The sequence below is a fragment of the Aspergillus affinis genome (genome assembly GCF_023601865.1).
Source record: "Aspergillus affinis strain CMG 70 chromosome Unknown NODE_165_length_64082_cov_85_377924, whole genome shotgun sequence".
Lineage (NCBI taxonomy): Eukaryota > Fungi > Ascomycota > Eurotiomycetes > Eurotiales > Aspergillaceae > Aspergillus > Aspergillus affinis.
Window position 1 is genome coordinate 37,110 of NW_026515946.1, and position 26,973 is coordinate 64,082.

The 26,973-nt window shown below is 51.1% G+C and overlaps 9 protein-coding genes across 9 annotated transcripts; 4 read left to right on the forward strand and 5 right to left on the reverse strand.

Annotated features, from left to right (window-relative positions):
* Positions 1-4,129: 4,129 nt before the first annotated feature.
* Positions 4,130-5,329, forward strand: KD926_002917 (putative acetylornithine deacetylase (ArgE); the record flags this gene model as incomplete). Its single annotated transcript, XM_053094493.1, has 1 exon — positions 4,130-5,329. One exon carries the CDS (start codon positions 4,130-4,132, stop codon positions 5,327-5,329), a length of 1,200 nt encoding a protein of 399 aa, XP_052950748.1.
* A 513-nt stretch (positions 5,330-5,842) lies between these two features.
* Positions 5,843-7,295, forward strand: KD926_002918 (MFS monocarboxylate transporter; the record flags this gene model as incomplete). The annotated part of the gene is made up of 3 exons (XM_053094494.1): positions 5,843-6,401; positions 6,495-6,694; positions 6,783-7,295. 3 exons carry the CDS (start codon positions 5,843-5,845, stop codon positions 7,293-7,295), a joined length of 1,272 nt encoding a protein of 423 aa, XP_052950749.1.
* A 603-nt stretch (positions 7,296-7,898) lies between these two features.
* KD926_002919 (uncharacterized protein) lies at positions 7,899-8,930 on the forward strand (the record flags this gene model as incomplete). The annotated part of the gene is made up of 2 exons (XM_053094495.1): positions 7,899-7,955; positions 8,007-8,930. The coding sequence occupies 2 exons, from the start codon at positions 7,899-7,901 to the stop codon at positions 8,928-8,930; spliced, it is 981 nt and encodes a 326-aa protein (XP_052950750.1).
* A 162-nt stretch (positions 8,931-9,092) lies between these two features.
* On the reverse strand, positions 9,093-9,539 carry KD926_002920 (uncharacterized protein; the record flags this gene model as incomplete). Its single annotated transcript, XM_053094496.1, has 1 exon — positions 9,093-9,539. The coding sequence occupies one exon, from the start codon at positions 9,537-9,539 to the stop codon at positions 9,093-9,095; it is 447 nt and encodes a 148-aa protein (XP_052950751.1).
* Positions 9,540-9,695: 156 nt separating this feature from the next.
* Positions 9,696-10,234, reverse strand: KD926_002921 (Zn(II)2Cys6 transcription factor domain-containing protein; the record flags this gene model as incomplete). Its single annotated transcript, XM_053094497.1, has 2 exons — positions 9,696-9,792; positions 9,876-10,234. 2 exons carry the CDS (start codon positions 10,232-10,234, stop codon positions 9,696-9,698), a joined length of 456 nt encoding a protein of 151 aa, XP_052950752.1.
* A 3,062-nt stretch (positions 10,235-13,296) lies between these two features.
* On the reverse strand, positions 13,297-15,504 carry trm44 (tRNA (uracil) methyltransferase; the record flags this gene model as incomplete). The annotated part of the gene is made up of 1 exon (XM_053094498.1): positions 13,297-15,504. One exon carries the CDS (start codon positions 15,502-15,504, stop codon positions 13,297-13,299), a length of 2,208 nt encoding a protein of 735 aa, XP_052950753.1.
* Positions 15,505-16,322: 818 nt separating this feature from the next.
* KD926_002923 (histidine phosphatase family protein) lies at positions 16,323-17,374 on the forward strand (the record flags this gene model as incomplete). The annotated part of the gene is made up of 4 exons (XM_053094499.1): positions 16,323-16,498; positions 16,636-16,896; positions 16,996-17,214; positions 17,272-17,374. 4 exons carry the CDS (start codon positions 16,323-16,325, stop codon positions 17,372-17,374), a joined length of 759 nt encoding a protein of 252 aa, XP_052950754.1.
* A 300-nt stretch (positions 17,375-17,674) lies between these two features.
* On the reverse strand, positions 17,675-18,154 carry KD926_002924 (DASH complex subunit HSK3 family protein; the record flags this gene model as incomplete). The annotated part of the gene is made up of 1 exon (XM_053094500.1): positions 17,675-18,154. The coding sequence occupies one exon, from the start codon at positions 18,152-18,154 to the stop codon at positions 17,675-17,677; it is 480 nt and encodes a 159-aa protein (XP_052950755.1).
* A 1,204-nt stretch (positions 18,155-19,358) lies between these two features.
* KD926_002925 (ketopantoate reductase family protein) lies at positions 19,359-21,998 on the reverse strand (the record flags this gene model as incomplete). Its single annotated transcript, XM_053094501.1, has 5 exons — positions 19,359-21,030; positions 21,095-21,524; positions 21,587-21,627; positions 21,693-21,813; positions 21,965-21,998. 5 exons carry the CDS (start codon positions 21,996-21,998, stop codon positions 19,359-19,361), a joined length of 2,298 nt encoding a protein of 765 aa, XP_052950756.1.
* Positions 21,999-26,973: the final 4,975 nt, after the last annotated feature.

Below are 26,973 nucleotides of genomic sequence, written 5' to 3' on the forward strand. Positions count from 1 at the left end.
CAGAGAGCAAATTAGATAAATCAAAACAAATCAGAAAATAGACAATAATACAAGAAAGCGGATGGACGGAATCCGGTCTAATAGGACGAAAGGAGATGGCAGGAGACGAAGAGCAGATCGTAGCGTCGCAGTCTTTTAAGCCGTATCAGCGGGCAAGCGAGGGAGGATAGATAGGAGAAGGAGATAGATAACCCAGCAAACCCACAGCCCTCGGGCGACCCCCAAAGGATGAGGAGAAACGACATCAGAGGGTGATAAGGAACTGCGGAGACAAGACAAGCTGGAACGAGGTGGGCGACGGGGATTCGCCGATCCACGACTGGAGCTTCGACAAGGGACGGGGGCAGGCGGATTGGAGATGGTCGCGGCTTCCTTTATGCACGATGTGTTAATGGATGGAGGGGTAAGGCATTGATCGATCGGAGGGCCACCTTGCGTAGTCGGTGAATCTCTCTTAGTTGGCATCTGTTATTCTTTAGGATTCTATTTTATTTTACTTTACTTTTGTTTTCATTTTTGTTATTTCTCCCCCGGTCCAGCGATCTTCCCAGACCGTGCCTTTTCTCCCATCCCTCGGGGGCCGTGAGGAGAGGCGATACCGTAGGGTAGCAAAACGCCACACGGATACCAAGAATGGCGGTTGGCTCGCGTGAGAAAATCCCCCTCGTCGGATTCGTCGGATTTCTTGGAAGAGGGGATCTATAGATAGTACCCAGAGTCGAACGGAGTTGCTCCTTAGTGAGAGACTTGGGGAGGTAAACAGTAACGCGGGGAAGATTTACTCTATGAGAGCGCTGACATTAGTCAGTCGCCTCCCTCTCGTGCCTTGGAAGTGCCTTCCGTTGGGGCCCTCAATCCGGGGTAAACGAAAGGAAGTCGAACTTACTCCGGATTCCTGAGGATCCCCACATGAGAAAATGTGGGACGGAGAATCGATTACTCAATCGATTCTCTCATCTTGAAAGAGCCACGAATCACACGAGAGCGCTGGAAGGGCCGTGAACGTGGAGTTGATGGCTGGTCGGACTTGTTCCATGGCTCCCGGTACTTGTACTACCCGGTTGCACTCTCCACCGATGCTCCTACCCATTCTGGGTCTACTGCCTCTGTGCTGCGGGTGGGCGCATGATGAGCCCTCAGTATCTGCTAAGGTAAGGCTCCAAACTTCTCCTGCAGATTCTGGCCTTCATCCCAGCCCGACGGAGATCAGAGCCCGTTCCTCGGCAGCCGTGTCCACCACATTCCCTCGACCTCGTTATCGCTGCTCCTCTCCTCCTCGCGACTTTGAGTCATTTTAAGGTTTAGCTTCGCCAATGCCTCGCTTATCCTATACAGAACACCACCCAGCTCAACGGTCGCATCGAGACCGCTATTAGAGTTCAGCATGCCGGCGTCAAAATTGCGTCTTCGAGTTTGGTCGGGAAACCTTGTTTGCATCATGGGATCACTACGCAGGAACGTATTCTTCTGTTCGACGGACACCACGGGAACTCTAGACTGTTCTAGCTGTTTGCAACCATGCAGGTTGTCCAGATCATGCAGCGTTTATATTTATCTAGAACTCTGACCGGTGAGTCCGAATCCGTAGTGAATGAACTCTCCGGGGTTTGTCATGGTCATGGGGTTGCCTTTGTGCCTAATTCATCCCCGGTACAGCGTGCTAGCCTTTTGCTGTTTAGGTAGGAAGAATGGGGATTCTAGGGGCTCCTAAGGAAGACAAGACTGAGTTTCGGCGGCCACAATCCGTGGTTGAAGATTTGTTCTAACAAGAGCCAAGTTCTCCATGGCTGTATGCCACCCGGTGCCTCTGGCGTCAACTATCCCTTGTGGTCACGAGCGCACTCGACGCTTCGAGGTCGCCACTGGAGTTTTTAAGGTCCTCCAGGCCTGTAATAACTGGTATAGTATGAGGCCCTGAGGCTCTTTGCAATGCTTCTGGGCCTGTAACTTAGAATGGCCGAACGGTGTTCCTGTTCGGAAACTTTGCCACGGGGGTTGATTCGTTTGAAACTTGGTCACTCCGCTTGGGAGGAGCCTCCAAGCGGATAGGGTGCACAGGTGAGTGATATCAATCCATCATAAACCGTACACCCATATGAATCTGGTTCACATCCATCGACTACGCATTTTTCACCAAGCACTCCATTCGTATGATGATTCTCATCACAGCTCTTGAGTCGTTGCTTTTTGCTCCGTCGATCGTCGGGTTTGTCTGTGATTTCCATGTCGGTAACCAGTCGAGTCTTTGTCAAGAGTTTTGAGATCCATCATTTCATTCGAAATTTTGTCGCCCACAACATAGCAGATAGCCTTCCCACTCCATGTCATAACAAAGCGGAAATCTCCAGGTTTCAATGTGGTCCCACTACTGTCTGATTGAAGAGCTCATCATCCACTATAGCCTGAAAAGTTATGGTCTCCGAACATCTTTCGAACATCCTATCTTTGGATCTTGAGCCGCTCCAGAAAAGCCCGAACATAACCGCACTCCACATGATCCTCTCCCATTCGGTGTTGCCAAAGCGATATCCTTCAAATCCCAAATACCGGCCGCTCAGTGGATAGAATCGATTGATAGTCTCCCCTCTTTTTGGATCAACATTGTCCCAGAAACTCAATTCGATAGTAGATGTCGGATTTTGTTCCGTTCACGTTGGGCGAGCGTGTCCCCGAGGATGCCTTGCGTTCCCAATACTATCGCCGCTGCTTTTGTAAAGGGCTCTCACAACCCGAGGGCGAGAGGTTTTCGAATTCATCATGGCGCTGAACAAAATAATCTGGAGAGAGATAACGGAGCTATAAGTACTCAACTGATCCTCGCATGTTAAGGGTATGGTGGCCATCCAATCTCGGGTGTGATCCCGAGTCTCCGCCTCCCAATGGGCCAGCATGACCGGGAGAGGGTCCGATCTCCATCTACACCTTAGAGCACAAACCATGTGTCAGTTTGATTTTGTTAACTACAAAGGAATTCACTGCTCTTAATAGAAAAAGTTGCCCGGTGCTTTGGTCGATCTTGTGGCTTATATCGTGCTGAAACCGGGATAGCCTATTTTAGTCCCCATGAAGTAAATGGCAGAACCATTGAAAGTATTGAAGCCAAAATACTAGCTCATATATACCCCAAACACCAATTGCATCACTTCACTTGACCAGACGTCGAACTTTTCACTGCGTCAGATCATTGAGACTTCATGATAACGAGCAGTATAGCCTATGGACTAGAAGACCTGGAAAAAATGAGTTTTATGGAAGAGTACCTTACCGTCCGACCGTGCAGTCAGCCAAGCAAGGATTCCAAAACTGTGGCTCGCCCCCCGCCCCCGTGGCCATTTTTCCGAAAAAGGAAACACCAGAATCGACCACTTGAATATCAGGCATACCTCTCCATAAATTGTCAAACTTCCCAAAATATGACTGTCGTGCAAGTCAAATGGTATATCCCCAATGCTCAACAAGCTAACCGCCCATTCCCGGGGCCTGTCAACTTCAATTCCCATTTGACGAGCTTCATATCCCGAATATTGACACCCACAATGACAACCAGAGTCATAGCAGCCCTCAACGAGGACTCCCCAGTACTAACCATATTGACAGCGGCAAAACACCAATATAGTTGACTGGTAACGACGCAGGCAGCAAGTGATTGACGGTGGTCCTCTCAACAGCCCATTCGAAATCTCCGACCGCAAGATCTTTCCAGTCACAATCTAGCATCGGCATGATGTTCAGAGGGCGACACATCGATTTGATTGTCATAATCATAGTTCGGTGATAGCAGCTCGCTCTTCATTGACGTTTCTCCACACTCATAATCTGGAAATTGACATTTGTATCACAGCTTAACGTTTCGATTCAGATAAATCAGTCTTTAATGGAGCATATATACAGGTACAATTTGATATACAGTTAATTCTCTCCTGATCGAACCCTGCAGTCGATAAGCCGATTGTATACTCTCGCTGTTGTGGCACCTGGACTATGGAACCTGTGGATCCCTTCCCGTCACCCCACCGAGACTGTTCACGAAAGGCGCTCGCTCCAGCATGTTGCTAGAAGGCGCCCATTCGGAATATAAAATCCTGAAGAATTTTGCGCCAACGTCACTCCCTAAACCAACTCTTCAAACATGTCTTCCACATCGATCCAACCGACCGGCTCTTTCGACATCACCGTCGAAGACTCGGTGTCTCTAACCCAAACCCTGACCAAGATCGATTCATCAAACGTGACGTTATCGGCCACCCCGGGTGCGGGAGAGACTCAGATCGCGAACTACCTGACCGCATGGCTCGAACATCGAGGTATCGAGACCCATCGGATTGAGAATGTTCCTGGCCGTCCATCCATCGTCGGTGTGATCCGAGGATCTGGCGGCGGGAAGTCTTTGATGCTGAACGGCCATATCGACACCGTTAGTTTGACCAGCTACGAGCATGAGCCTCTATCTGGCCATGTCGGCGAGAAAAACGGACGTCCGGTTATCTTTGGTCGTGGCGCATTGGACATGAAGTCTGGACTTGCTGCCGAAATGGCCGCCCTGGCGGCTATCAAGGCCAGAAAGACTCCCCTCCGTGGAGACGTCATCTTCACCGCCGTGTCGGACGAGGAAGATGCATCCCAAGGCACGCAAGACCTGATCGCGGCTGGCTGGCGCGCCGACGGTGCGGTGATCCCGGAGCCGACGAACCGCGTCCTCATCACGGCCCACAAAGGCTTTGTGTGGATCGAGGTCGATATCCTAGGAACTGCAGCGCACGGCTCCGATCCGGCCTCGGGAGTGGACGCGATCCTACAAACTGGATGGTTTCTCACGGCCCTTGAAGAATACCAGGGCCGGCTGCCGGTCGACGAGATGATTGGGTCAGCGTCCTTGCATTGCAGCTTGATTCATGGCGGCGAAGAGCCGTCGTCGTACCCGGCGAAATGCACCGTGACGATCGAGTTCCGGACTATCCCCGTGCAAACCGATGCATCGATCTTATCCGACATCACCAACATCTTGGCCACTATTGCCCAGACAAAACCTACTTTCCGGTACAATGAGCCTCGACTGACGCTGTCTCGTCCGTCTTACAAACTACCAGTCGAGCATTCGTTGGTTCAGCAGACGGCGGCGATTGCTGGGGACGTGTACGGAAATGCTCCGTCCATTGAAAGCATGGCTATCTGGTGCGATGCTGCGCTTCTTGCGGAGGCGGGGACCCCGACTATTGTCCTAGGTCCGGCTGGTCAGGGATTGCATGCGAAGGAGGAATGGGTTGATGTGCAGAGTATACGGGAAACTGAGGAGATTTTTGTTCGCCTGATCTCTGAATTTTGTAACTAAAATCTATTGTCCTGAGCATTCGAGATTATGAAATATTGATGAGTGAAGAAAGAAAGAAAAAAAAAAAAACCCTTGTTTAGAGACGAGCCCTCATCATCCTACGCGGAAATATCTAGGAGGTCGTGCCTTATTGTGACTTATTGTTGCTACAGTTTCTCAATGATGAACAGCCACTCCTGCATAAAGTTGTGGGTAGTGTGGCGGCAGGTATCGATTATTGACATCCACACGCTTTAGTACAAGATCGACTATCCTGGAGGTTGGAGAAGACAACAATGAATGGAAGCATTGTCCAGGTGGGAAGGATCCTCATACCTATCATACCCGGAAGGACGATGTGGGATGTCAATTCAGCAAGGGGCATGGGGGAGCTATAGGTAAATTAGGTACCGGAGCCTAAATCCGCAGGTCCTCACTTATAATAACCATAGTAATTCCCATTTTCCAAGGTTACCCCCTTTATCTTTCATATTCCAGTCCAAAACTCGATTTGCGCAGACCTTCCTTACCGGTATGAATGCCCCAGATCCCACAGCTCATCCACACGTCAGCACAGGTAGCCAAGTACAACCAGATCTAGATCCAGGACCCCCAGATGGCGGACTCCACGGCTGGGCGCAAGTTCTCGCCGGACACTTCATCTTCTTCCTGACATGGGGCTACTCTGCAGCCTTTGGCGTCTTCCAGACCCATTACCGCCATACGCTTCCGGAGAGCGCGTCAACCATCTCATGGATCGGTGGCGTGCAGGTATTCATCCTGCTCTTGATATCAGCGCTTTCAGGTAGGGCAACGGATGCCGGATACGCGAAGACCCTTATTCTTGTGGGTTCGTTCTTGATTGTCCTCGGCACGTTCATGACCAGCGTGGCGACCGTGTACTGGCAGATCTTCCTTGCTCAGGGCGTCTGCGTGGGCATTGGGATGGGCTTGATCTGGCTCCCTGGGGTTACGTTGATCTCGACTTATTTTGTCCGCAAGCGTGTGTTTGCGGTTGCGGTTGCTGCGTCGGGCACGAGCACCGCCGGTATGATCTTTCCGGCTATTATACAGACTTTGATACCGAAGATAGGTGCGTGCTGTAGACTGGTTTAAATGTCAGTTAGGGCATTCCCGAGACATTATAGGGGTGTATCTTCGCAGGACATTTTCTAAGCTCGAACAGGCTTCCCATGGGCGGTCCGGTGTATGGGATTCGTCGTTCTCTTTATCGCCGTCGTCATTAACTCGGTGATTCATCCGCGCATGCCACCTCGCAAGTCCGGTCCGCTGGTCGAATGGGCGGCGTTTAAAGAGACGTCGTATGTGACGCTCACATTTGGCATCTTCTTGATCTACTGGACGTTCTTCTTTGTCTTTTTCTACGTACGTCGTCTCCCCTCCCTCCTCCTCGCCTCGCCTCTATCCCCCAAACTCAACCCTTGAGATTAAACAAAAACCAACAACAAACCAGATCCAAGTATACGCGCGCTCCAAACTCGCCATGCCCGAATCCCACGGCGCAAACCTAATCATAATAATGCACGCCTCCGGCCTCCCCATCCGCCCCCCTCTCGGCTTCATCGCAGACCGCTACATCGGGCCCCTAAACAGCCTCATCCCGCTAACCGCGCTCTGCGGAATCCTCATTTTCACCTGGCACGGCGTAACCAGCATCACCGGGCTGTACGTGTTCGCGGTCTTCTTTGGGCTGGTGTCGGCGGCGGTGCTGGGGTTAGTAGTCGGCACGATTCCGTCCCTAACGAGGGATCTGAGCAAAATTGGGACGAGGGTGGGGATGGCGTTGACGCTTGTTAGTCCGGGGCCGTTGACGGGGCCGTCGGTGGCCGGGGCGTTGGTTGCGAGAGGCCAGGGTGGGTTTTTGGGGGCGCAGGTGTGGGCGGGGGTTGTGTTGTTGGTGGCTGCTGGGGTGTTGGTTGTCGCGAGGGTTTCGGCGTCGGGGTGGAGGTTGATGGTGAAGATTTGACGGGGCGGGGGTTGGGTTGGGTAGAGTTGAGGTGGATGATAGATTTTTCTGGTTTTCATCGAGTATTACTTATAATACAGATCGTGTTGGATTTTCGAGTGAGCTTTTTGGTGCATGTTGTCTCCTTAAATATGATAGACATTGAATTGTGACTTGTTGGCTTATTACCTGTTAATTGTCTCATACTTTTCCATCCCATACATACGTTCAATCATATGTTTCCGGAGGGGTCGGTTAGGTATTAAATCACTACAATAATAAATAGCGTAAAATGTAAGATCCTTCTAAGAAGAAATCCTTACAGAGCATATTCCTGTCCCTATAACACGATCCTAATAAATCCACCCGGTTGGTGCCTGGACAGACTGTCGACTTTTCCTGTCACGGGCTTGGCAGTGAGTAGGTGCGCTTCTACCCGCCAAGACCGTTTAGTAGGACAGTTACCAACTGAGCTACTAAAAAGACCAGAATACCAAGTCGAAGTCTTGGTATGCCCATCGCTCTATATAGTAGGCCTTGGTCAGTTCGTCACATTTCCGTTCTGTAACTGCTGTTTCCCCTCCATCCCCCTGCCAACTCCCTGCCCAATCTCTTTCCAAAAACATGGCACTCGACTATCTCCCCTCATGGGGCCAACTCCCCGTCGAGCAATATCTAATCGTGAGACTCTCCTTCTAGAATCTAATCCTGTCATTCACATATAAACCACAGGAATCCTGGAACTACGCGTCTACCGAACAACCACCCGCGCAGCGCGCACGCCTAGTCAAGCAGTTCCTAAACCTCGACTTCAACTCAGACTGGGACCCAACAAACTGTGCTACCAACCCAGACGCTCAGCCTGTCCGTGTTCCGACCGAAGAAGAAATATCTATAATCTTGCGCCCCTGGCGGTCCGGTAACATACGTCGACGAGCCTGGCGCGTTTGGGAGGTTTACAACAATGGGGACGGTAACAACCCACTCCTATTGAGGACGTGGTATAACCCTGCTGATGACGAGCGCGTGGAGAGCTGGGCGACGATGTCGGAGGACTTCGCTGATGACGCGGATTGGGCGCTTCTAGATGACCACGCCGTCTTTGATTTTGGAGTCGGTCCCTGGCAACAGGTGCTCGAGATCCTGCCGGAAATTGCTATTCCTTTTGCGCAAGACACCCCGCCTGAGAATATCCGCCGAAAAGACTGGCGTGCGGACATGGATAACTATACTTCCTACTCTCGTTTTAAGGAAGGATTGAACGCGGTTAAGCGGTCGAACCCATCGTGGAGAAACGACTTGAATATTCTCGTCAAAGAGAACGCTCGCGCACGAGGTTTCTTACATTATACATCAATGAGCTATATTTTGATCGCGGATAAAGAGACCTTTGAGACTGACCACTTCTTACTCGCTTATCTCGATGCGAAGGGAAGAGTTATAATGCAGGGCCGGATTCTTGTTGATGGGGATAGACTAACTCAAGTTTCAACAGAGTTGTTTCAGGCAATTCCTCCAATGGAGGTTTTCGAGGAGGGTACGCTTGGTCCAGACTATGTCGTGGCTGCTGGGAATGCAGGAGATCGTGAGGTGTATCACTGGACCAGGGAGGATTTGGAGGATGATCCGCCGCTTGGTGATGAAGGTGAGGACTAGAGTGCCTTGAGCAGGGAACCTCAAGATCGCGATCAGGGGCGAATGGTATAGATCCCAGGAAGAAATGCGGGTCGCTAATTTGAATTGCTGTTTTCGATATCACGGCCTTCCTTCGGCGTAGCCTTTGGCGCAGGGCGGCCTAACACCGATCTAGCCCCAGACCTATGTATCCTGGCTTTCGCCACATTTTCTCATACTCTCGCGGATGCTGTCTCGTGTCTGTTCATACAACTGGATGATAAACATCAGCTGGATCCCATGGCAGGATGCCAGCGAAAACCCGTTAATCGCCAGCGAGGGCATCAGACGATCTGACGGCCTTAGAGGAACCCCGCGGCGCTGCACGTCTCGCAAGATGTCCACGTCGCGGGTGTAGATGACGTCGAGCCGGGAGTAGCAGCTCAGTACAATCAGGGCCGTAGATCGGTCGGGGGAGACGTGGTCGGCGCCGGGGGGAGCTTCGTCCAGCGATTTCTCGCTATCCACCGAGGCAATCTCGGCGACTAGGTTCCTCAGCTGCACGGTGATGGAAAGGAGCCGGCCTATTTGCAGATCCGACAGACACGGGCTGGTCGGGGAACTGTGTTCGCTGGACGCTGGCGTTTGCATTATCTGTGTATCATTATGGAATGCATTTCCTAGGCCCGGATTGGCATATAGCGGGTGCTGGTATAAGGTCACATTGAGCTGGCAGAGCTGGGTCAGCCATTGCACGGAATCATCTTTCCGGTCGTGCTGATGCGCTTCATTATGGTCTTCGGGGCGCTAGCCATCCGCCACGATATCAGGGCCGATCGTCGGGGCCGTGAACAAGCCCTGGTCGGATCGACTGGGAGCGTCGAAGGTCGCGATCGGCGCAGTGCTGGGGGTGGAAAAGATGCCCCCCATAGTGGGTTCAGCAAAGCTACCGTGCCACCGTAGAACAGAACATGCCGCAGCACGTACTAATTGAGAAACCCCAACGAATCCGGGGAGGGCAGTCCCGCCGTCTTGTGGCCCTCGATAGATGCAGATGGTGCCAGCCCGTCCAGAGGCATGGACTCGTCGGACGATTGCATGCACAGTCTGGAGTCCTCCAGCGACGGCGGGTGCTCGCCATCGCATCCAAAGTAGCTCGAATTGTCGCGACACTGACGCGGCGGACGACCCATCGGACGCGCTCGTGGGATGGTGCAGACGGCCTTAGCCCGGGCACAGCGGCGACATTGCGGCGAGCTGGTCTCCCAGATACATCGCAGCTTCTGGCCGCGACAGCGCTCGCAGGCCGGACGAGGGCCGCTCGACTTGATGACACCGTCGGCCATGGTAGCCTTTGCCAGTGGAGATGATTGAATAGAAAATGGGAGAGTATTTCACGTGGGGGTTGGTAGAATTGACATCAGTCAAGGATCAGAAGTGCAGTGATCTACTTTGGTGGACTACGGTAAGCACTAAATAACTAGGGTCAGCTGTCTCTCATATGACCAACCGCAATACTATTCAGTTAGTATGTACACAGAAGGTAAGGATTGAAGCTGGTGTGGCAGTCTACAAGATCTTCGATATGTTTATTTCTAACTCTATATGAAGGAATTTTGCTATAAGAAAGGAAAGGAATAATCTAGAAAGAGGACTAGGGTTATCATCGAATCCCTCGTTGGCCAATCTAGTTTGAATCTAGACCGAGGAAGAGAGCTACGAGAGCTGGATCACGGAAGTACCGGGGAACTTTGCAGCTACTTGCCGACCTTGACAATAGCCTAATAGGGCTGATAGTTTGGAACCGTACCTTCTTCATGTTGTTAAGGTAATACCATCGGGGGCTGGAAGATAATCCCGTGTAAGGGGTAGCCAGGACTCCAGGAGACGATATGATTCTGTACTGGCACTTGGTTCAGGTGAAGGTACATGTATGACGATGGGGAACATAGCTGAAGAAGTGGTTCATGGTGAGCGTGTGGCTGTCCAATTCTTTCTGGAGCGACGACAAGCCTTGAGCAGTCATTATTAATGGTTACTTAATCCGACCTGCATGTATTCCCAATCAGGATGGTGATAGGGCTAAAGAAACCGAAAGTGGCCGAAAGTGGCCGAACTCTGAGCAGGGGCATTATGACAGTATAACAGCCCTCACTCTAATCATTTCTGCGCCTTCTCTTCTTTCCCCTCAAGTCTTCTGGCTTTAGAGTCACCATTGTGGTCTACTCTAGCCTCCTTCGACGACTGATTGGTCGATTCTGATTACGTTGCTTGGGGTTTCCTGAATCCTGACTCTAACCATGTCCACCACCGACAACCAAGACGCCTCAAAAAAAAAACTTCAGTGCAGAATCAATTTTTGAAATTATTCAACAACTACAAGGTCTACGGACCCCAGAATCGACCAGTTTCCTCGTAACTCCAGCCGCTATCGATTGGTCCTAATATTGTAGGACTCGTCGAGATGGCTGGAGCGAAAACCCCGTGGCCTCTGATATCAGGATGGCGAAAGGCGCTACCCTGCGCCGCCCTACCTGGGGCGTCGTGATCCATGGGGTGCCGATCAGATCGATCGGGGACCTGAGCCAGGATAAAGAATGTGAGCGGGTGGCCACAGCGCTGTTCGACGAGAACGTGGAAATATGGGGGGAACCTGAGCTCCATAGATGCACATTTCATGATCACAAAATTGTGGGGCCTCAAAAATGGCTGTCCTAGGATTGTGTGAACACTGATGATATGAGGACATCGTATTACGGCACTTTTGGCCAGCAATTATGTGATGGCGGATTAGCCAGGCAATTCGCAGGCAATTTATAGCCCAAGGATTTTTATATGTTCCTGCATGTTGGCCATGTTAGACGGCGTTGGGAAGCCTGCGTGCAAATGCTCATCCATTGAGAGACTTTTCAACAAGGGGAGTACTCAAAAAAAAAGATGCGCACGACAGTGGAATCCTCGACGACCAGATTCAGGCTCTTGGGAGATGGACCTCAGTGTGACATCCTGAAGCCAGGGATCTTCCCGGTGCGGAGGAACGTTCGGGAGGAACGTTTCGGTTAGTTAGTATAGGATCTAGGGACCCTCCGGTAGGCATCCAGGAACCTTCCTGGATGCTCTGCAGGCATTTCTGCCTGAGGCGAAGCCTCGGGCAGTATATAGAGCCTCTACATCCTCCCTTCTAGATAGCCTTTCTTCCCCATGGGAAAATTCCTTGACTACGAGTCATAAACAAACTTGTCTTATACCAAGCTCCTTTGTAGACCGTCACAACTATCATGCGTAGGCTATGATATCATTCAGTGATTTCCGTGCGAATATTTCGTATGACGTCTACTGACACATGTACTACGTATCGACTATTATGCCAGCAATGTCTACAGATTGCTTGGACAAGAAAGAATAGGGCTCCATATAAGGAATTTAATCCGATTAGAATGAATCTGTTATAACTTTATACTGTAGTTAGCAAGCCTTCCAGGCCAGGATAGCCACAAATAATCAACACTACGTCCTCACTTTCGAATCTTATTCTTTTAATCAGTATTATGCATTTTGATGGGGAAACATTGGCATGCCATTCTACCAGTAGGTATTCGGGATCAAAATTCAGAAAATATCTATAATAGACTAGCGTTAATTCCTTGACTCTTGGGATATCCAGGGCCGCTCCCATGAACATCTGGGCTTGTGCTGTCTTTCGACGGAGAAAATCCAGAACAATATTGGCCATATTAGTGCAGCGCGATAGTACACCATTTCCTCCTAGAGAAAAGGTCGTGGGCATCAGAAGGAAAAATAGCTTCCCTGATTCGTCATTTTCGTGATGGCAGTGCTGAGTTTTTTAGAAAGTGTAACGAGCAAAAGTGAACTTGAAATGAAAAAACGGGCAAGGGAAAGACCGCTAGTTAGGGTACAGTTTATTGAGGTTACTCATTTAGGGCATTCAGTCTTCCGCTTACCCCGTGCTCAGTGATTGCCTCAGGCTGCTCAGGGCGTGCTCAGGTCTACTCAGTGAGCAAAAAGCGGCGAGGGGTGAGCACTAAAACGGAAAGGGAAAGCTGTCGACCTGGCGAGAAAATCAAGTACGTATGCACTTGAGTCCAGGTCACTTTGGTGAACTATTATTACTATTCTAGACATCGATGAGATCAGTTGTATTCTTGCAACATTTAAGCTGGGAAATTGCCAGTTCGATATCTAGCATCTCGAAAATCAGCAGTCGATGCATGTGCAAATAAGCCCAAACAAACTCGCCATATGCTCTCGGTGAGCCAGGGGAGGCACGACAGCCTTAGAACCCACCCCTTTCATCTGGAGTAACTCCCACAAGCTCAATACAGATCGATTTTCATTTACGTTAGCCTTCTCTGGTATGTACACATATATATAAGATCCATATCCAGTATCAATGCCCGGAACCTGACTGATGATTTTGATTCAAATTCCCTCTCCCCGGACCCTTATGTATTCCTCTCGCACGATCAACCCAGATCTGCGCTGCGCTGGCGACTCCCCCGTCACGCGCACATTCCCGGTGAACGACATCCACGACCCGATCACTTGCTTCATCAGGACCCGGAGACATATATTCCTGCGCCTGCGAACGAGTATCGGTCTGAGTCTGCATGGCCCTCTTTCTCCTCTCCCTCCATTCCCGCGTCACAATCTCCCTGCCTCCAATCACGCCCATGTTCCTGGTACTCGGGATGCGGAGCAGGGTGCTCTCGACGCCGTATCCGATTTCCTGGGCCACGGACATCGTCTTCGCAGTGAGAGATCCGTAGGTGGATTTGTAGAAGCCGGTGGCGCCTGGTTGAGAGGCGAGTTTGGTCTGGCGGAGGGCGAGCAGGGAGCCGTGGGAGTCTGTGTTGGCGTCTGCATCTGCGTCTACGTCTGCGGTTGGGTCTTGCGATGGATTTTCGTTGGTTGTGGTGGTGGTGGTTTCTTCGTGGGTGTCGGCTTTTTGAGTCTGAGGCTTCGGTGCTGGATACCGGTATTTCAAACCAGATAGAGCATGCGAGCAGCAGGGGATCGCTAGGAAGGGTAATGGGGACTCCGGGTTAGAGAGGGCGCCCATGAGGGGTGTCCAGACGGTGAGTTCGTCGGCGTGGTTGGAGATGATGAAGGTGTTGGGCGGGAAGGTGCCGGTGTGGGATTTGACGCCGAGGTCGAAGTCGAAGTCCTGGTCGTCGGGGTTTGATGGGACTTGGTCCGATGAAGGGGGACTTGCAGGAGGAGCCAGTGCGTCGAAGAACGGTTTCGGGATGTAGATCTCTTCTTTGAGGCGGGCTTGCACGGAGGCGGGAAATATACTCCATGTTTTTCGTCGGCGGGCGTCGAATCCCCATCCTTTGTATCCTTCCATGAGGAGGACGTAGACGAGCACGCCGTTCCCGCAGGCCATGTCGACGAAGCCTGGGAAGTCGGATGGCTGGGGATCTGAATCTTCGTCTCCTGGTCGTGCGTCGTCGACTTGTGCCGAGGGAGCTTGCCCGGTGCGCTCGTCGGCAGGACAAACGCCGTACATGCTTCGCCACAGCTCGACCAAGAACGCGGTAATGCTGAGATCCTCAAAGACGTGCTTGCTGGGCTCCGTGGACTCGACCCAGTCGCGGCAGAGGTCAGGCCCGTACTTGAACTTCAGTCGCGTGTATGTGTTTTGCACCAGGTGCTGCGGGATGATGTTATCTTTATTAGGCTTGTCGCCGCCACCACGACCTTCTCCGCCGCCTCGATCTCGGCCCTTTCTGGGTACTTTCCCGGGCTCGTTGGGGAGGCGGGTTCCGCGCGCAAGCCGAATCTGGGTGTTGATGAGGGCGTTGAGGGTGCGTTCTAGACGGTTGGAGATTTCCTCGTCCGCAAAGGGGAGGAAATGTAGCGACAAGGTGCCTGAACCGGGTGATTTTCCTTCCTCTGATCCTACTTCTGTGCTTGCGGCCTCGGGGCTCTTGTACTCGAACTTGTAGAGTAGCGCTAATGCCCGGATCTGGGGATGATAGTACGGCGTATCTTCCTTAGAAGTCGCATGAGGCGTATAAACGACCAACACATCTCGAGACGCGGGCGTCGACATCTTCCCGTCCTCTTCGCTGCCCTTGATCTTATCATAGAAATGACACGTCTGCTCCAACTCCCGATCCAGGTTCGGATTGCGAGGAATAAACCGTCTCACCACGGTCCTGGTTAACTCGAAGCCAGGAACGTCTCTGGCAGGTATCGGCTCCACCGTCTCCTCTGAAGCCTCGGCTTCGGCCTCAGCACCATCACCATGACCAGTACCGCTATTCGCGAGTTCATCACTCCCAGCCTCGTCCTGGCCCACCTGCGCATGAACCCTCTCCTTCTGCCACGGCGTTTTGAGCAGCCTCAAGCTATCATGCAGAATGTCAGCCCGGAACAAATGGCTCGAGTTGATATTGATATTGCCCAGCAGGAAGACCGTCACGTCTTCCATGATCTCCGGGATGTAGGGCAGACAGTGCTCTGCGAGGTCCGGGGATGTTACCCATTCTTGGTCAGGACTGGAGAGGATATCTGAGGGGATGAGAGTTTGCGACAGGGGGCTCCCTGAAAGCAGGGAGGTGTTTCTTAGGTTCTTGCTCCTGCCGGGCATGTTTGATGATTTTAGAAAGTGTATTGATTTTGGTTCTTTCTGCCCCTCCGGTTCTTGGTGGGGTGTGGGTTGAGTGGGCAGTAGAACTCGGGAGATTAGAATAGTGACTTGGTCAGATCACCTCTGCTAGGTACTTCTCAAGTTGAAATGGGGGCGACTTGACATGGAACTCGAAGTCAAGTAATCCAGAGGAAGTCCTACAGACTACAGACTCAGGTACAGCACTTGCATGCCTAACGGAATCGATTCACCTAGTTAGTTATGGCGCATGACATAAGCAGACGTGGATCCACCGGTTTTTGATCTCGACATTATCTAGATCTCGAATGCATGTACACACAGTTGGGTGTATTATATCGCATAGTATAGCATCCCATAGCACACTAGAGGAAAATTGATTTGGCAACCAGACTGTTCGATGTAAGCTCATATCCAACACCCCACATACCTTAGCACAGGACTACCTGTACCAAACAATCCCAACCCCAATGCAGCCAACAGATGACATACCCAATGGCTAGCGATCTACATAATTATTCCATATAGTAGCTTCTCTACGTGCTGTCAATCTAGCTCATTTATCGTAATAACTAATCATACAGAGGGTCCTGTGTACTAAACACGAACCGTCGATCTCCGAAAAGATAAGCTTACTCCTTCCTACTTATGACGCAACGTCCCCCACCACCACCAACTCTTCCTTCAACTTTTCCTCCATCTCTCCCACCCATTCATTCCCTCCCTCTTTTCCTCTTTCCCTCCCCCCTCTCATACTCACAAAGAACACAACAGTCTAAACAAGAAATCCACTTAAAATCATGACCCCCCGCTGCTTCATCATCCGCCACGGCGAAACCGAATGGTCCATAAACGGTCGACACACGGGCACCACGGATCTGGCGTTAACAGCGAACGGCGAAAAAAGAATCAAGTCGACGGGGAAGGCGCTCGTTGGGAACGATCGATTGATTGCGCCGAGGAAGTTGGTTCATGTGTATGTTTTACCGTCTCCTCGCCTTGCGCGCTTCTTTCTCGAGCATGCTCGTATGCGTACACGAGGGAGGGGTGGTTACACTGGAGACCGATGAATGCAATAACTAACTGACTCAATTGATGATTTATTCGAAATAGATACGTCTCTCCACGCTCTCGCGCCCAACGAACCCTCGAACTCCTTGACCTCGGCTGCCGCGAGCGTCTGCCTTGGGCGGAGAACCGGAAACCCGAACACGAGCCGATTCGCACAGAAGCCAAGGTGGAGGTGACGGAAGCGGTTCGCGAATGGGATTACGGCGACTACGAGGGATTGACGAGTAAGCAGATCCGAGAGATACGGGCGGAGAAGGGGGAAGGGCCGTGGGATATTTGGCGGGATGGGTGTCCGGGGGGAGAGTATGTCTTTTCTTCCATTATTCTATTGTTCGGATTTGACATGCTTAATGTTATTTCCTCTGTTGTCTTGATTTTCATGCTAATATGACATGCAAATAGATCCCCCGAAGACGTCATTCGTCGTCTAGACGCCGTTATCGCCGACATCAGACAGAAGTATCACGGTCCGTGCTTCGACGGGTCCTCGTCAAGCGGACAAGGCGATGTGCTGATCGTCGCGCACGGGCATATCCTGCGTGCGTTCGCGATGCGATGGACCGGGAAGCCGTTGACGGAGACGGCTCTGATTTTGGAAGCAGGAGGTGTGGGAACGTTAAGGTGAGCGCTCATGTCATCTCCCAGATGTTGTCCTCAAGACAAGACACGACACGACAGAGGCATCTTGCTAACCCGGAACTTGAACCGATTCAGTTACGAACATCATAAAATCGAGGAGCCGGCCGTGATTCTGGGCGGAGGGTTCGTCGTCGATAACTAGGGTGATTCGAGACCGCATAATCACAATCATCCCCGCCCCCGCCATGAGGTGAACATGACGCGACGCGGCACAGCGGAATGGATGGATGGATAGATAGACAGCGAGTCCATCTTAATCAATAGACATAATCTGTAAAATAGCCCATTAGCCAACCTCACCACACCCATCAGACCAACAACCATTAAACACCCCCAAACATAAACCCCCCTCCCAAGCATAGAAGAACAACTTACCAACAATGCACCCAGACACCCATCCAAGCAAGCCCCAACTATACGAAGCGCACCAACTCAACTCAACTCACGTCTCCATCTTCACCACCCCATCCTCCTCCCCCTCCTCACTCTTCCCACCATTATCACCCGTATTCTCCCCCGCCTTAACACCTTCCTCCCCCAACACCTTCGCCGACCCCATAAACAACGCCCCAACATACCCGCCCAGAAAGCGCATATCCTCCGCCTGCACCGCCGTCATACGCACCAGATTCTGCGTATCCGCGAGGTTCGCATTCAACTGCGCCAGCGACGCATGGAGCTGTGCGTATTGCCGTGTTTTGGCGGCGGACATGCTTGAACTACCGCCGCCGCTTGTGCCGAATCCAGCACCAGAGCCAGAGCCGTAACCGGAACTGGGACCAGGATTGGTGTAGGAGGTTGGGTTTATGTTCATGTGCATCGAGGGGGTTGCGGTGGCGGTGGCGGGGAAGTGGGTGGTTGAGGAGGGGCGGCCGGTGCCGGTGCTGGGGTTGTAGGTGTGGTGGTTGTAAGGGGGTGGCATTTTTGTTTTTTTCTGTTCGATTCGTTTCTTTTGGCGTTTGTTGTCTTCGTGGTCGGATTGAAGAAGGCGGTTGCGAAGTCGATGACGATAAAGTTGAGGGTGGAAGTTAGACGGATGTTTGTTTACTTTCCAGTGGAGATGGTCACGTGCAGAGATCTACCAGTCTACTTTTTGATATCGACCACTAGTCAAGATCGGATTCTGGATGCACTACACAATTTCTCAGAAAATTGATCCAAGCAAACTATCAATCAAGTCTCATACATTCTCAACGCTTCTATCAAATACGGATGATGTCATTTACTGCTGCTCTGTAACCACGAACCCAATCAATTCAAATCACTCGACCACTGAATCAAACAAGTAGTTCTCTTTCTTTTTTAATGCCGGGACCCGGGCCAGGGAATCAACGCTGCAGAATTATCACAGACCTTGAATAGAACAATAGGTAGATAAAGGAAAGATACAAAGGAATGCAGGTGCATTGTCACAAAAACCAGTCAAGTGGATAGGATGGATCAATCCACGCAAAATGAAAGCTCGGTAAGATATGCGGCGCCTTTGGTAAATAGTGTACAACGATCTTTTCATGCAGGAGAACAAAAGGAAAAGCATGTAATGCACGGTGGGCAATTATGGACGTTTGAGGTGGTCATGAGCAAGATGACGATTCGTATTTGTCGGGTCGAGCTTCCTTGCTCGCCCTCATTAAGGGTAAGAGAAAGAGACAGAAAAGAAAAAGGCAAGCGAAACACCACATGCAAAAGAAACCCACACACACAACGCGCCCGACCACTCCAAGGTAGAGAGAGAAAGGAAAACATGAATCGAGAAAAAGATGTGCCCCTTATGTCCCCCTGTGTATATGCAAAGAACTGAACAACAGAGTTATAAAATTTGAGCCCTCGCCTGCCCTCCTTTTGCCAAACAGGAAATTAAAAAAATGCCTCTTGTGAGAAAGGAAACAAATCAGATGAAGGGGGGGCTTTCTTGGAAAGAACCAAACAAATGCATTATAGAACAGACATGAGTGGCTAGTATTCTTGAAGGAGAAAGAAGAAATGAGAGGGAGAGGGAGCGACAAAGAGAACTAGCTCGGCCGTGATATCGAAGGAGAGGCAAAAGACATGGAGATGGGGGAAACGAAGGGAGACGGGAGGGGAGACGAGGGCCGATATCGTCTTTCAAAGAACTTTTTTTTCTCTCAACGAACGGGCATGGCAGCTGGTGGCTGAGCACCTAAGCTGGTTTGGCTACTATGCGCCGAGTTCTCGGAATCAAGGTTCGCACTGGCCCCGCTATCACCACTCTCCGCGCTGGCGCTCGCACTTCCGGTCAGACTTCTATGTTTGGGAGTGCCCTTGGCGGAATACGGTTTGCTCACCCCATAATGTTGCTCAACTTGTTGCGGACCTACCGCATTACCTTGCCCAGGTGGATACCTGGGTACAGGCGCTCGCATCTGTCCGGGCGGCGACGGATGGCCGCCGTGAGGAGGGCCATTGGGTGGTCCTAGGTGCTGGTCTTGCGCGGTCCCGGGTCGGCCCATCCGAGGGCCACCAGGGCCATAGGGAGTCGCGGGGGAATTGCTGTTCCTTCGGCTTTGCGGGTAAGGGTGTGGCGGGAAGTCGCCCATTCGACTGGCCGTCAGGGAGTTGGCACGCGATCCCGCGGCCATATGATTCCTGTCGACTGCACCGTAACGGTTGGATGAGTACGCCATCATGGGATTGTCCATCAACGAATCATGAAGTCCAGGGATCTCCTGCATGATCCGGTCGCTCGCACGCTTCCTTCCTCCGCCAAAGTACCGGCTGAAAGAGGAGCCCGGTCGATTAGGAGGCGGGGGCATCGTGTTAATCTCGGGGTTTTTGCGTAATTGGCTGGCGCTCGGGGCCTTCTTGGCTTTGCGGGAGGTGATGCTCATCATATCCACACTGTCGGGGTCGATGTGAGGGACGGGAAGGGCATCCATGGGGTCAAAATAGTCATCTTCATCCTCCTCGTCGAAGGCGGCCTTGGGCGGGGGCCCTCTTCGAGGGGGGCCTCGCCGCATACTCATCATTTCTTGTTCACGGATCTGCAGCTCGCGCTGTCGAAGCGCCAATTCGCGTTCTCTCAACGCCATTTCGGCCGGAGCACCTCCCGGGCCGCCGGGTGGCATATCAGGGAAGCCATTACCGTTCTGGTGAGGTTCACCACCCGCCCCGTCGTCATACACGACAAGGTGGCTGAACTCCTCAAGGCCTTCCAAAGAAGCCTCCTTGGGAGGCATTTTAGATTGAGGCTGGGCACTGGGGGGTCTCATCATCCCAGGCATCGGGGGCATCGGCGGTCCAGGGGGTCCCCGTCTTCCGGGCATTGGCATACCGGTACTCGTTCTCCCGCCGGGACCCGGGCGCATAGGGCCATTCATCATTGCTCTGGGAGGGGGAGCAGACGACATTCGAGGAGGCGGGCCCGGAGGCACAGGGGCTCCAGCGGGTGCCGCAGCCGGCATGGGGGGTGGAGATTCGCGAGGCTTGCTGAGGTTAGTGGCATTGATGTGAAGAAGCGCTGCGTAGAGAGTTTCGAGACGTGGGATCCGGACGTCGGATTCGGTCGCCAGTTTGATGGTAGTTCCAAGGTAAGTTTCGATTTCCATCGGACGTCGGGCCTGGAAATCCTGATACATCGCGCTCGGCGACCCGCTGGCCGTCATACTCGCGACCGTCTTTTCACTGAAATCACTGGGGAATGAACACCCGTTTGCCTTTGCCAGCTCGATAAGCTCTTCGATGACGCCCGTCACTAATTGACGCACGCCGACCTTCTCGAGAAGCTGCGTGTGGTTGGAAGTATCAAACATTACACTAGTGGGGTAAAATGCAATTGGTCTGTAGAGAGAGTTAGCAATCGTTTTCACAAGAAGTCAACAACCAAAGGTTTTTTGAGACTTACCCGATCATACGCTCAAATTGTTCCTGGCGGATATTTTTCGATACTGTGCAGTTCACCTGTCCCGATCCCAGCGTCATTGCTAGCGCCGCGGCCATGTCGCCTTGGATGGAGTTGGGGACGTTGGTCTGCTTTGTGGTGGAACCGATCCAAATATCGGACGAGTTCAAGTGTTCGAACTCGCTGGCTCCAATCTGCGAAATCTCCACCCCCGAAACCAGCGAAAGAACGACGTTGGTCGGAAACCGCTGCTCCAGATGCGACTCGACTCCCAGGGTATTTGTCGTGTTCACGAGGACGCAGGTGTGTTGAGGGGTAACAACGGATTCGATGACGGAGGCCAGATCGTAGACATCAGGCAAGGCCTTGACGCAGAGGATAACGTAGTCGTAGGCATTTTCTCGCGACGCGGCTTCTTCCGGTGTACGGACCACTGCAAAAACCACGCGTTAGTCGACCAGATTTCTTTCAACGTAAGAACACAGGGAAACGTACCATGTCGAGGCTTAAATCGTTCATTGCCGAATGCTTTCGATCTAGGGACGAATTCATCGATAAGTAAAACGTCCCGGGGTAAAGGGGGGAGCCGAAAAAGTCATACTTGAAAGAGACACCGTATTGGGCCACAGCCTCGAACCCCGATTTCCAAACCAGCGTCACGTCGCATGATGTGGTCGCCTGAAGTCTCCAGGAAAGGAAGGCCGAGATAGCATTGCTCCCAACTACACAGACTCGCGTTAGATAACGGTCCATTTGATACATTTTCGGTGGTGAAGGGAAAATCCGCCTCGACGAAATCCAGTCCGGGAAAATGAGACGGGAATCAAGGTCCACGGACGATTTGCAGATCTTTGACGGGGCCAGAGTACACACCTGATAAAATGCGCAAGCGCGGCGGAGGAGCCATGGTGATCGAACCGAAATGGAAGGAAGCTTTCCCGCCAGCCAAAAAGTCGAAAGAATCGATGGACCGTTTGGGCTGGGGCCAGGAAACTCCTCGATGGCAATAATACGGCGCGATTGGCGATAACTTCCACGAGATCAACGAACGCAGGATAGCGACCGAAGCAGGGCTGGTCAAGGACGTGGAATTGAATCGATAAAAAAAGAGAGAAGGTCCAGACGGCGGGAGGCAGGGAAAAAAAAAGATTCAAGGAAACGAAGGTAAGGGGAATCACTAAAAGACAAAATCGAAAAAGACGAAAGTGAAAATAGAAAAGGGATAGGGAAAACGAAAGGAGGGAACGGTGAAAATGTTGTAGGGGGAGGGAGATAGGGAGAGGATGGGATGGGATGGGATGGGGGGAGGGGAGGGACTAGAGAAAGGGGAGGAGGAGAGGAGGAGAGCGTCCAGTTCAGTCAGTCAGTCAATCAATCAATCAGTCAGATAGAGAGAAGAGGGGGGAAGAGGATGCAGTTGAAAGCACGATGGAATGGGTCACTTTTAGGCGGAAAAACAGCCCAGAGAGAGGAGCTTATGGTGACTGACTGAGAGTTATCTTTTTTTTGTTTTTCTTTTTTTTCCCTTTCCTTTTTCTTTTTTTACGCAGACTATTTTATTTTTATTTTTATTTTATTTTTTCCTTTGCTACGCAGACCAATAATCAAGGCTCTCTCAACGGTCGTGGATCCCCCGCCAGGGCTCGAACCGGAAACGGAGCCAAGGAGACGACGGTCATTCTGCCAACGGACACCTCGAGGTGCGAAAACAGTCGGTCGATGAGGAATACAGGCGACTGAGGATCGTGATACTCTTTCTCGTCATGAATTGGAACCCAAGATTAATCACGTCCAGACTACACAGTCCACCATAGTCGGACCGATAGCACAGTCTAAGGCTAGTTAGTCTGCCTTTTCACATCGGCCCTACACATGTAATCTTAATAATACTGAAATAAATGGTGACTGTCCAGGAACGATAATAATTCATAAGATAATCGTCCATTCAAAGACACCCGCCCAAGATTAGGTAGCAGCATTAGCGGATGGCTCGTCCCCCCGGTATACTTCATCTTACTAGGTTAGGATATGATGCAGGGATTCCAGCACAAGGCGCACTGCCGCACTCATCCACACCAGAGCTTGGAGTTAGATGTGCCACCTACGCAGAAGGCATATCCGCTAGGAAAGAATAGGGATTAATAATATTTAGGGATATAGATTGATGTCTTTGATCTCCAGGTCCCATGTCTCATCATGCATCCGACGAACCATGACCGGCTTCAAATAGCTGCTGGGGAAATATTGGGGCAGAAACAGCAACGAGTAGTAGTACACTATAGTAGCGACAAACACACCCAAACCGAGGACTAATCATAATAATATTATGCTAATAAAAGTGATGGGTGAAGTGGATAGAAGAGACACAGAAAGGAAAAAGAGAAGATGAGACACGACAACGAAAAACCCACAGCTCACTAGTTCGAGCCAACCATCGAGAAGGCAAAAGCACATCCTCCCGTCGCCAAAAAGCCCATTTGAGGTCTGTTGGTCAGGTCAAAACCGGGTTTCGCCCGTCGCTGCAATCAGCGCAATCAGCCCGAGAGCAGAGCTAAACCGACTAGATCTAGTCTATCGTTTTAGTAGAATTGGGTCGGGTTAGTGCGCCCCTCCGTCTCCTCTCGAGAAAGGAAAAGAAACGAAAAGCCGAAACGAGAGCGAGAGAACAAACTCTTTCTTCCTGGGAGGCTGGAGATTGAAACCTCGTCCCCGTCGTAGCTCCTTCTAGTAGGGAGCTAGAAGAACCAGGTGAACGAGATGAGTGGGAAGTGGGAACCGCCGATGGATTAAATATCTATCTAACTATCCATCGTCGGGTGCCCCAAACTCCGTTGAATCTTGGAACGGACTTGTTTCTTATCCGCTTATCCAAGATTTCTTGGCCTTGAGGCTGGAGTGCAGATTTGGCGGTGGTTCTGGTGATGATGGTTATCATTATTATTATGACACTCCAACAAAGCTGCTATGGGACGATTGCCAAAGCCTGCATCCCCCAAGAACAGCGTGACTTTCAGGAGAGCCAGAATATTTCCTTCCCTCGCAACGGGCAGGAATGGGTAGTACAGACAAACAAGCCCCCGAGGATATTTCGGCATGATCAATTAATAATTGTTCCTATAATAAGGATATTCCCCTCTTTGTCTGCAGTTTAGAGAGCAGTCCCTCCCCCAAACGGGTGCTGATTTCTCGATATCCTAACCATGACACTGCTCATAAACAGCCAACCCTATTCAGCTGACCCCCTCGATATTCCTTCCCTCTCCGATGATAACTAAAACACCACCTCAATAATGGAAGAAATTCAGATCGGACAACGGAAACATCCGGAAGGGGGAGGCAGTGTTGATTCTCTCCGGCATGCCACAGGTAGGGATCGACAGAGAAACCCATACCAGGATGTCCGTTCTGGGAGGCATCTTGGGGGTAAGACCGTTTGCAGAAATTGAAATATGAAAAAATAATCACCGTCACGACCATGCAGCTATCAACTTGATGCAGGAGCAGCAGGACACATCATGAACCATCCATGCCAGGTACCGTCTCAGCGTCCGATGCATATTACCGTCAGGACCATTTAGTCGATGTGTCCTTCCGGGTGCTGCGGCAGTCGTTAACGGACCGTCCCATGCGCGGATGCGGGAATGGGATAAATTAAAATGAAATCATATAATAGTAATAATAATAAATATCCCGTTTCGAACCGACGGGCGTGGCTTGTCGCCAATGTTTGAAATTAATTGCAGAACGAGGAATGCTCAAGCCGGCTGACCTTAACGGCGAACTGAGGAAGGAATCCGGATGCCGACCGTGAGGTATCTCATCTCGCTCCCATACCCAGTACGGAGTATAACCCTCTAATCTCTGACGGACTCAACATCTACCTTCCTACCCAGTAATCCTCCAGTAATCCCGCCCAAATTAAACGACCGTAACGGGCAAGAAAAACGGGAAAAAACAAGAAAGCGACCGACACTAATTTCCAACTTCTGGCGGCGACGAAACCAAGGTCCAGGCCCTTGGAGACGACGATCAGTCCGATTGACCAAAACATCGGTGGGGCCTCGCGCTGCCTTCGGTTTAGCACTTTTTCTATCTCTGGACGGGCGGCGGACACGGGTGGGCCCCGTTACGGGTCGATTCTTCCAATTATAACCCCCGGTGGGTTACTCTGTACAATATTCTGAGATAATTCCCCGAGAACGTAGCTGGACGGAGCTGCGGAATGCGTCGCGGACGGAAATCATATACGCCGGCTTTCATAGGGTTGCCGGTCCGTCGGTAGTTGAACTACACGGTGTAGGTTATATTAGTGTAGGATGAAGCATCACTGTTTGACTTAATAGATGTACTGTACTGTCCAAGTCGACGATATCGATATATACAACTCTATGGCAATAGGTGAGGTAATGATTGTCGGCAATTGCTATACCTCTGGCCCAGTCGAACGGAACTATATATCCATCCCCATACCTCAGCCAAATTCCCAACGCAACCAGCAGGGTAACGTCAACAAATAAAACAACTTGACCTCTCCACGTGTCCCAAAAACAAAAGTAGCTTCTCATCCCTCAACAAGTCGGCAGTTCTCATCTTGATGTCTGCAACTGGGTTTCGTCAGGTTGACATATAAGCATCGACGTCGAATGATCATTGGCCTCTCAGGACCCCAAGCCGAGAAGATCTACGAAAGCGAATAATGATAGACGGTCCCTTCTCTCCCAACCGCGTGGCCGATAGAAAGCAGCGATAACCCATGGCTTTCTTAAGTTCGAACGCGGCACATCGAACATAATCCTGATATTGGCGAGAAATAAAAAATCAAAATAAATAATAATAATAGATCACTCCCGACGCCATCGAAAACGGACCGATCCCAATCCATCCATAGCTCTCCCACTAGACCCCCTCCAGCACAAGACCAAACTCCCTAAGCATTGAAGCCATCAGGAAAAGGCCACCACACGGACACAGACCCCGTAGTAGGTCCTAGATACTGGATAAACACGTAGCTACTCCATACCACGTAGATAGCATGATACTTAGCAAGTTAATCAGTTCACGCCAGCAAGTGGAGCCAGACACTCACACTCAGACCATCACGACTTCGCCACACCTCTAGTGTAGATACCTCGACTAAACGACTATCATTACGCACTCCTATCGTCCCCGAGTCGAAGCTTCTTCTCGTAACTCGTTCCTCAGCCGGATTAAGCTCTCACAAGGAGCTAACCAACTACTGCCTAGCATTGGGAAGCTCGGCCGGAGGACTGGACTTCTCGCACGCTGTCTGTCGGCGATCTTCGCGGCCGTTCACTCGGGTAACGTACATAACTACCCCATAGAGTATAGACTCGCGACGGGGAACTCGTGTCACTTGGTCTTGCGGGGTAGGGGAGAGGATCCATCCGTGACGTCTACCATTACTCTTGTCTTGCTAATCGATGGCGATTCGCGAGTAGCCAACGGTGTGGGTATGCGAGGTGGATGGATGGATGGATATGCTCTGGTCCGTGTTGGTCTGGATGCTTGGTGCTGGTGTTGGTGTTGGTCTTTCGATCCTTTCTTTGTCATCTTCTTTAATTTGAATTTTCTCTCTTTCAATATTTTGGGAACTGCTTTCATTTCGTCCCTTTTTAGGGAATATGCATGTTATTAGCATGGATGTGCTGTCAGCTGCTGTGTGCTTTGGTAGGGTTCCCCTTTTTCGTGCATAAGCGATTTATTGATTATCGTTGGTTAGCCTGGGATCTAGCCCGTCGATCTAGCAGGCATCAAACATAGCTTACTTATCCAAATAATAGTGAATTAACGTATTTCACCACCGAGTCGGCCACACCACCGAGTCGGCCACCTCAGTATTCCCTATAAACCGGCCATTTTTC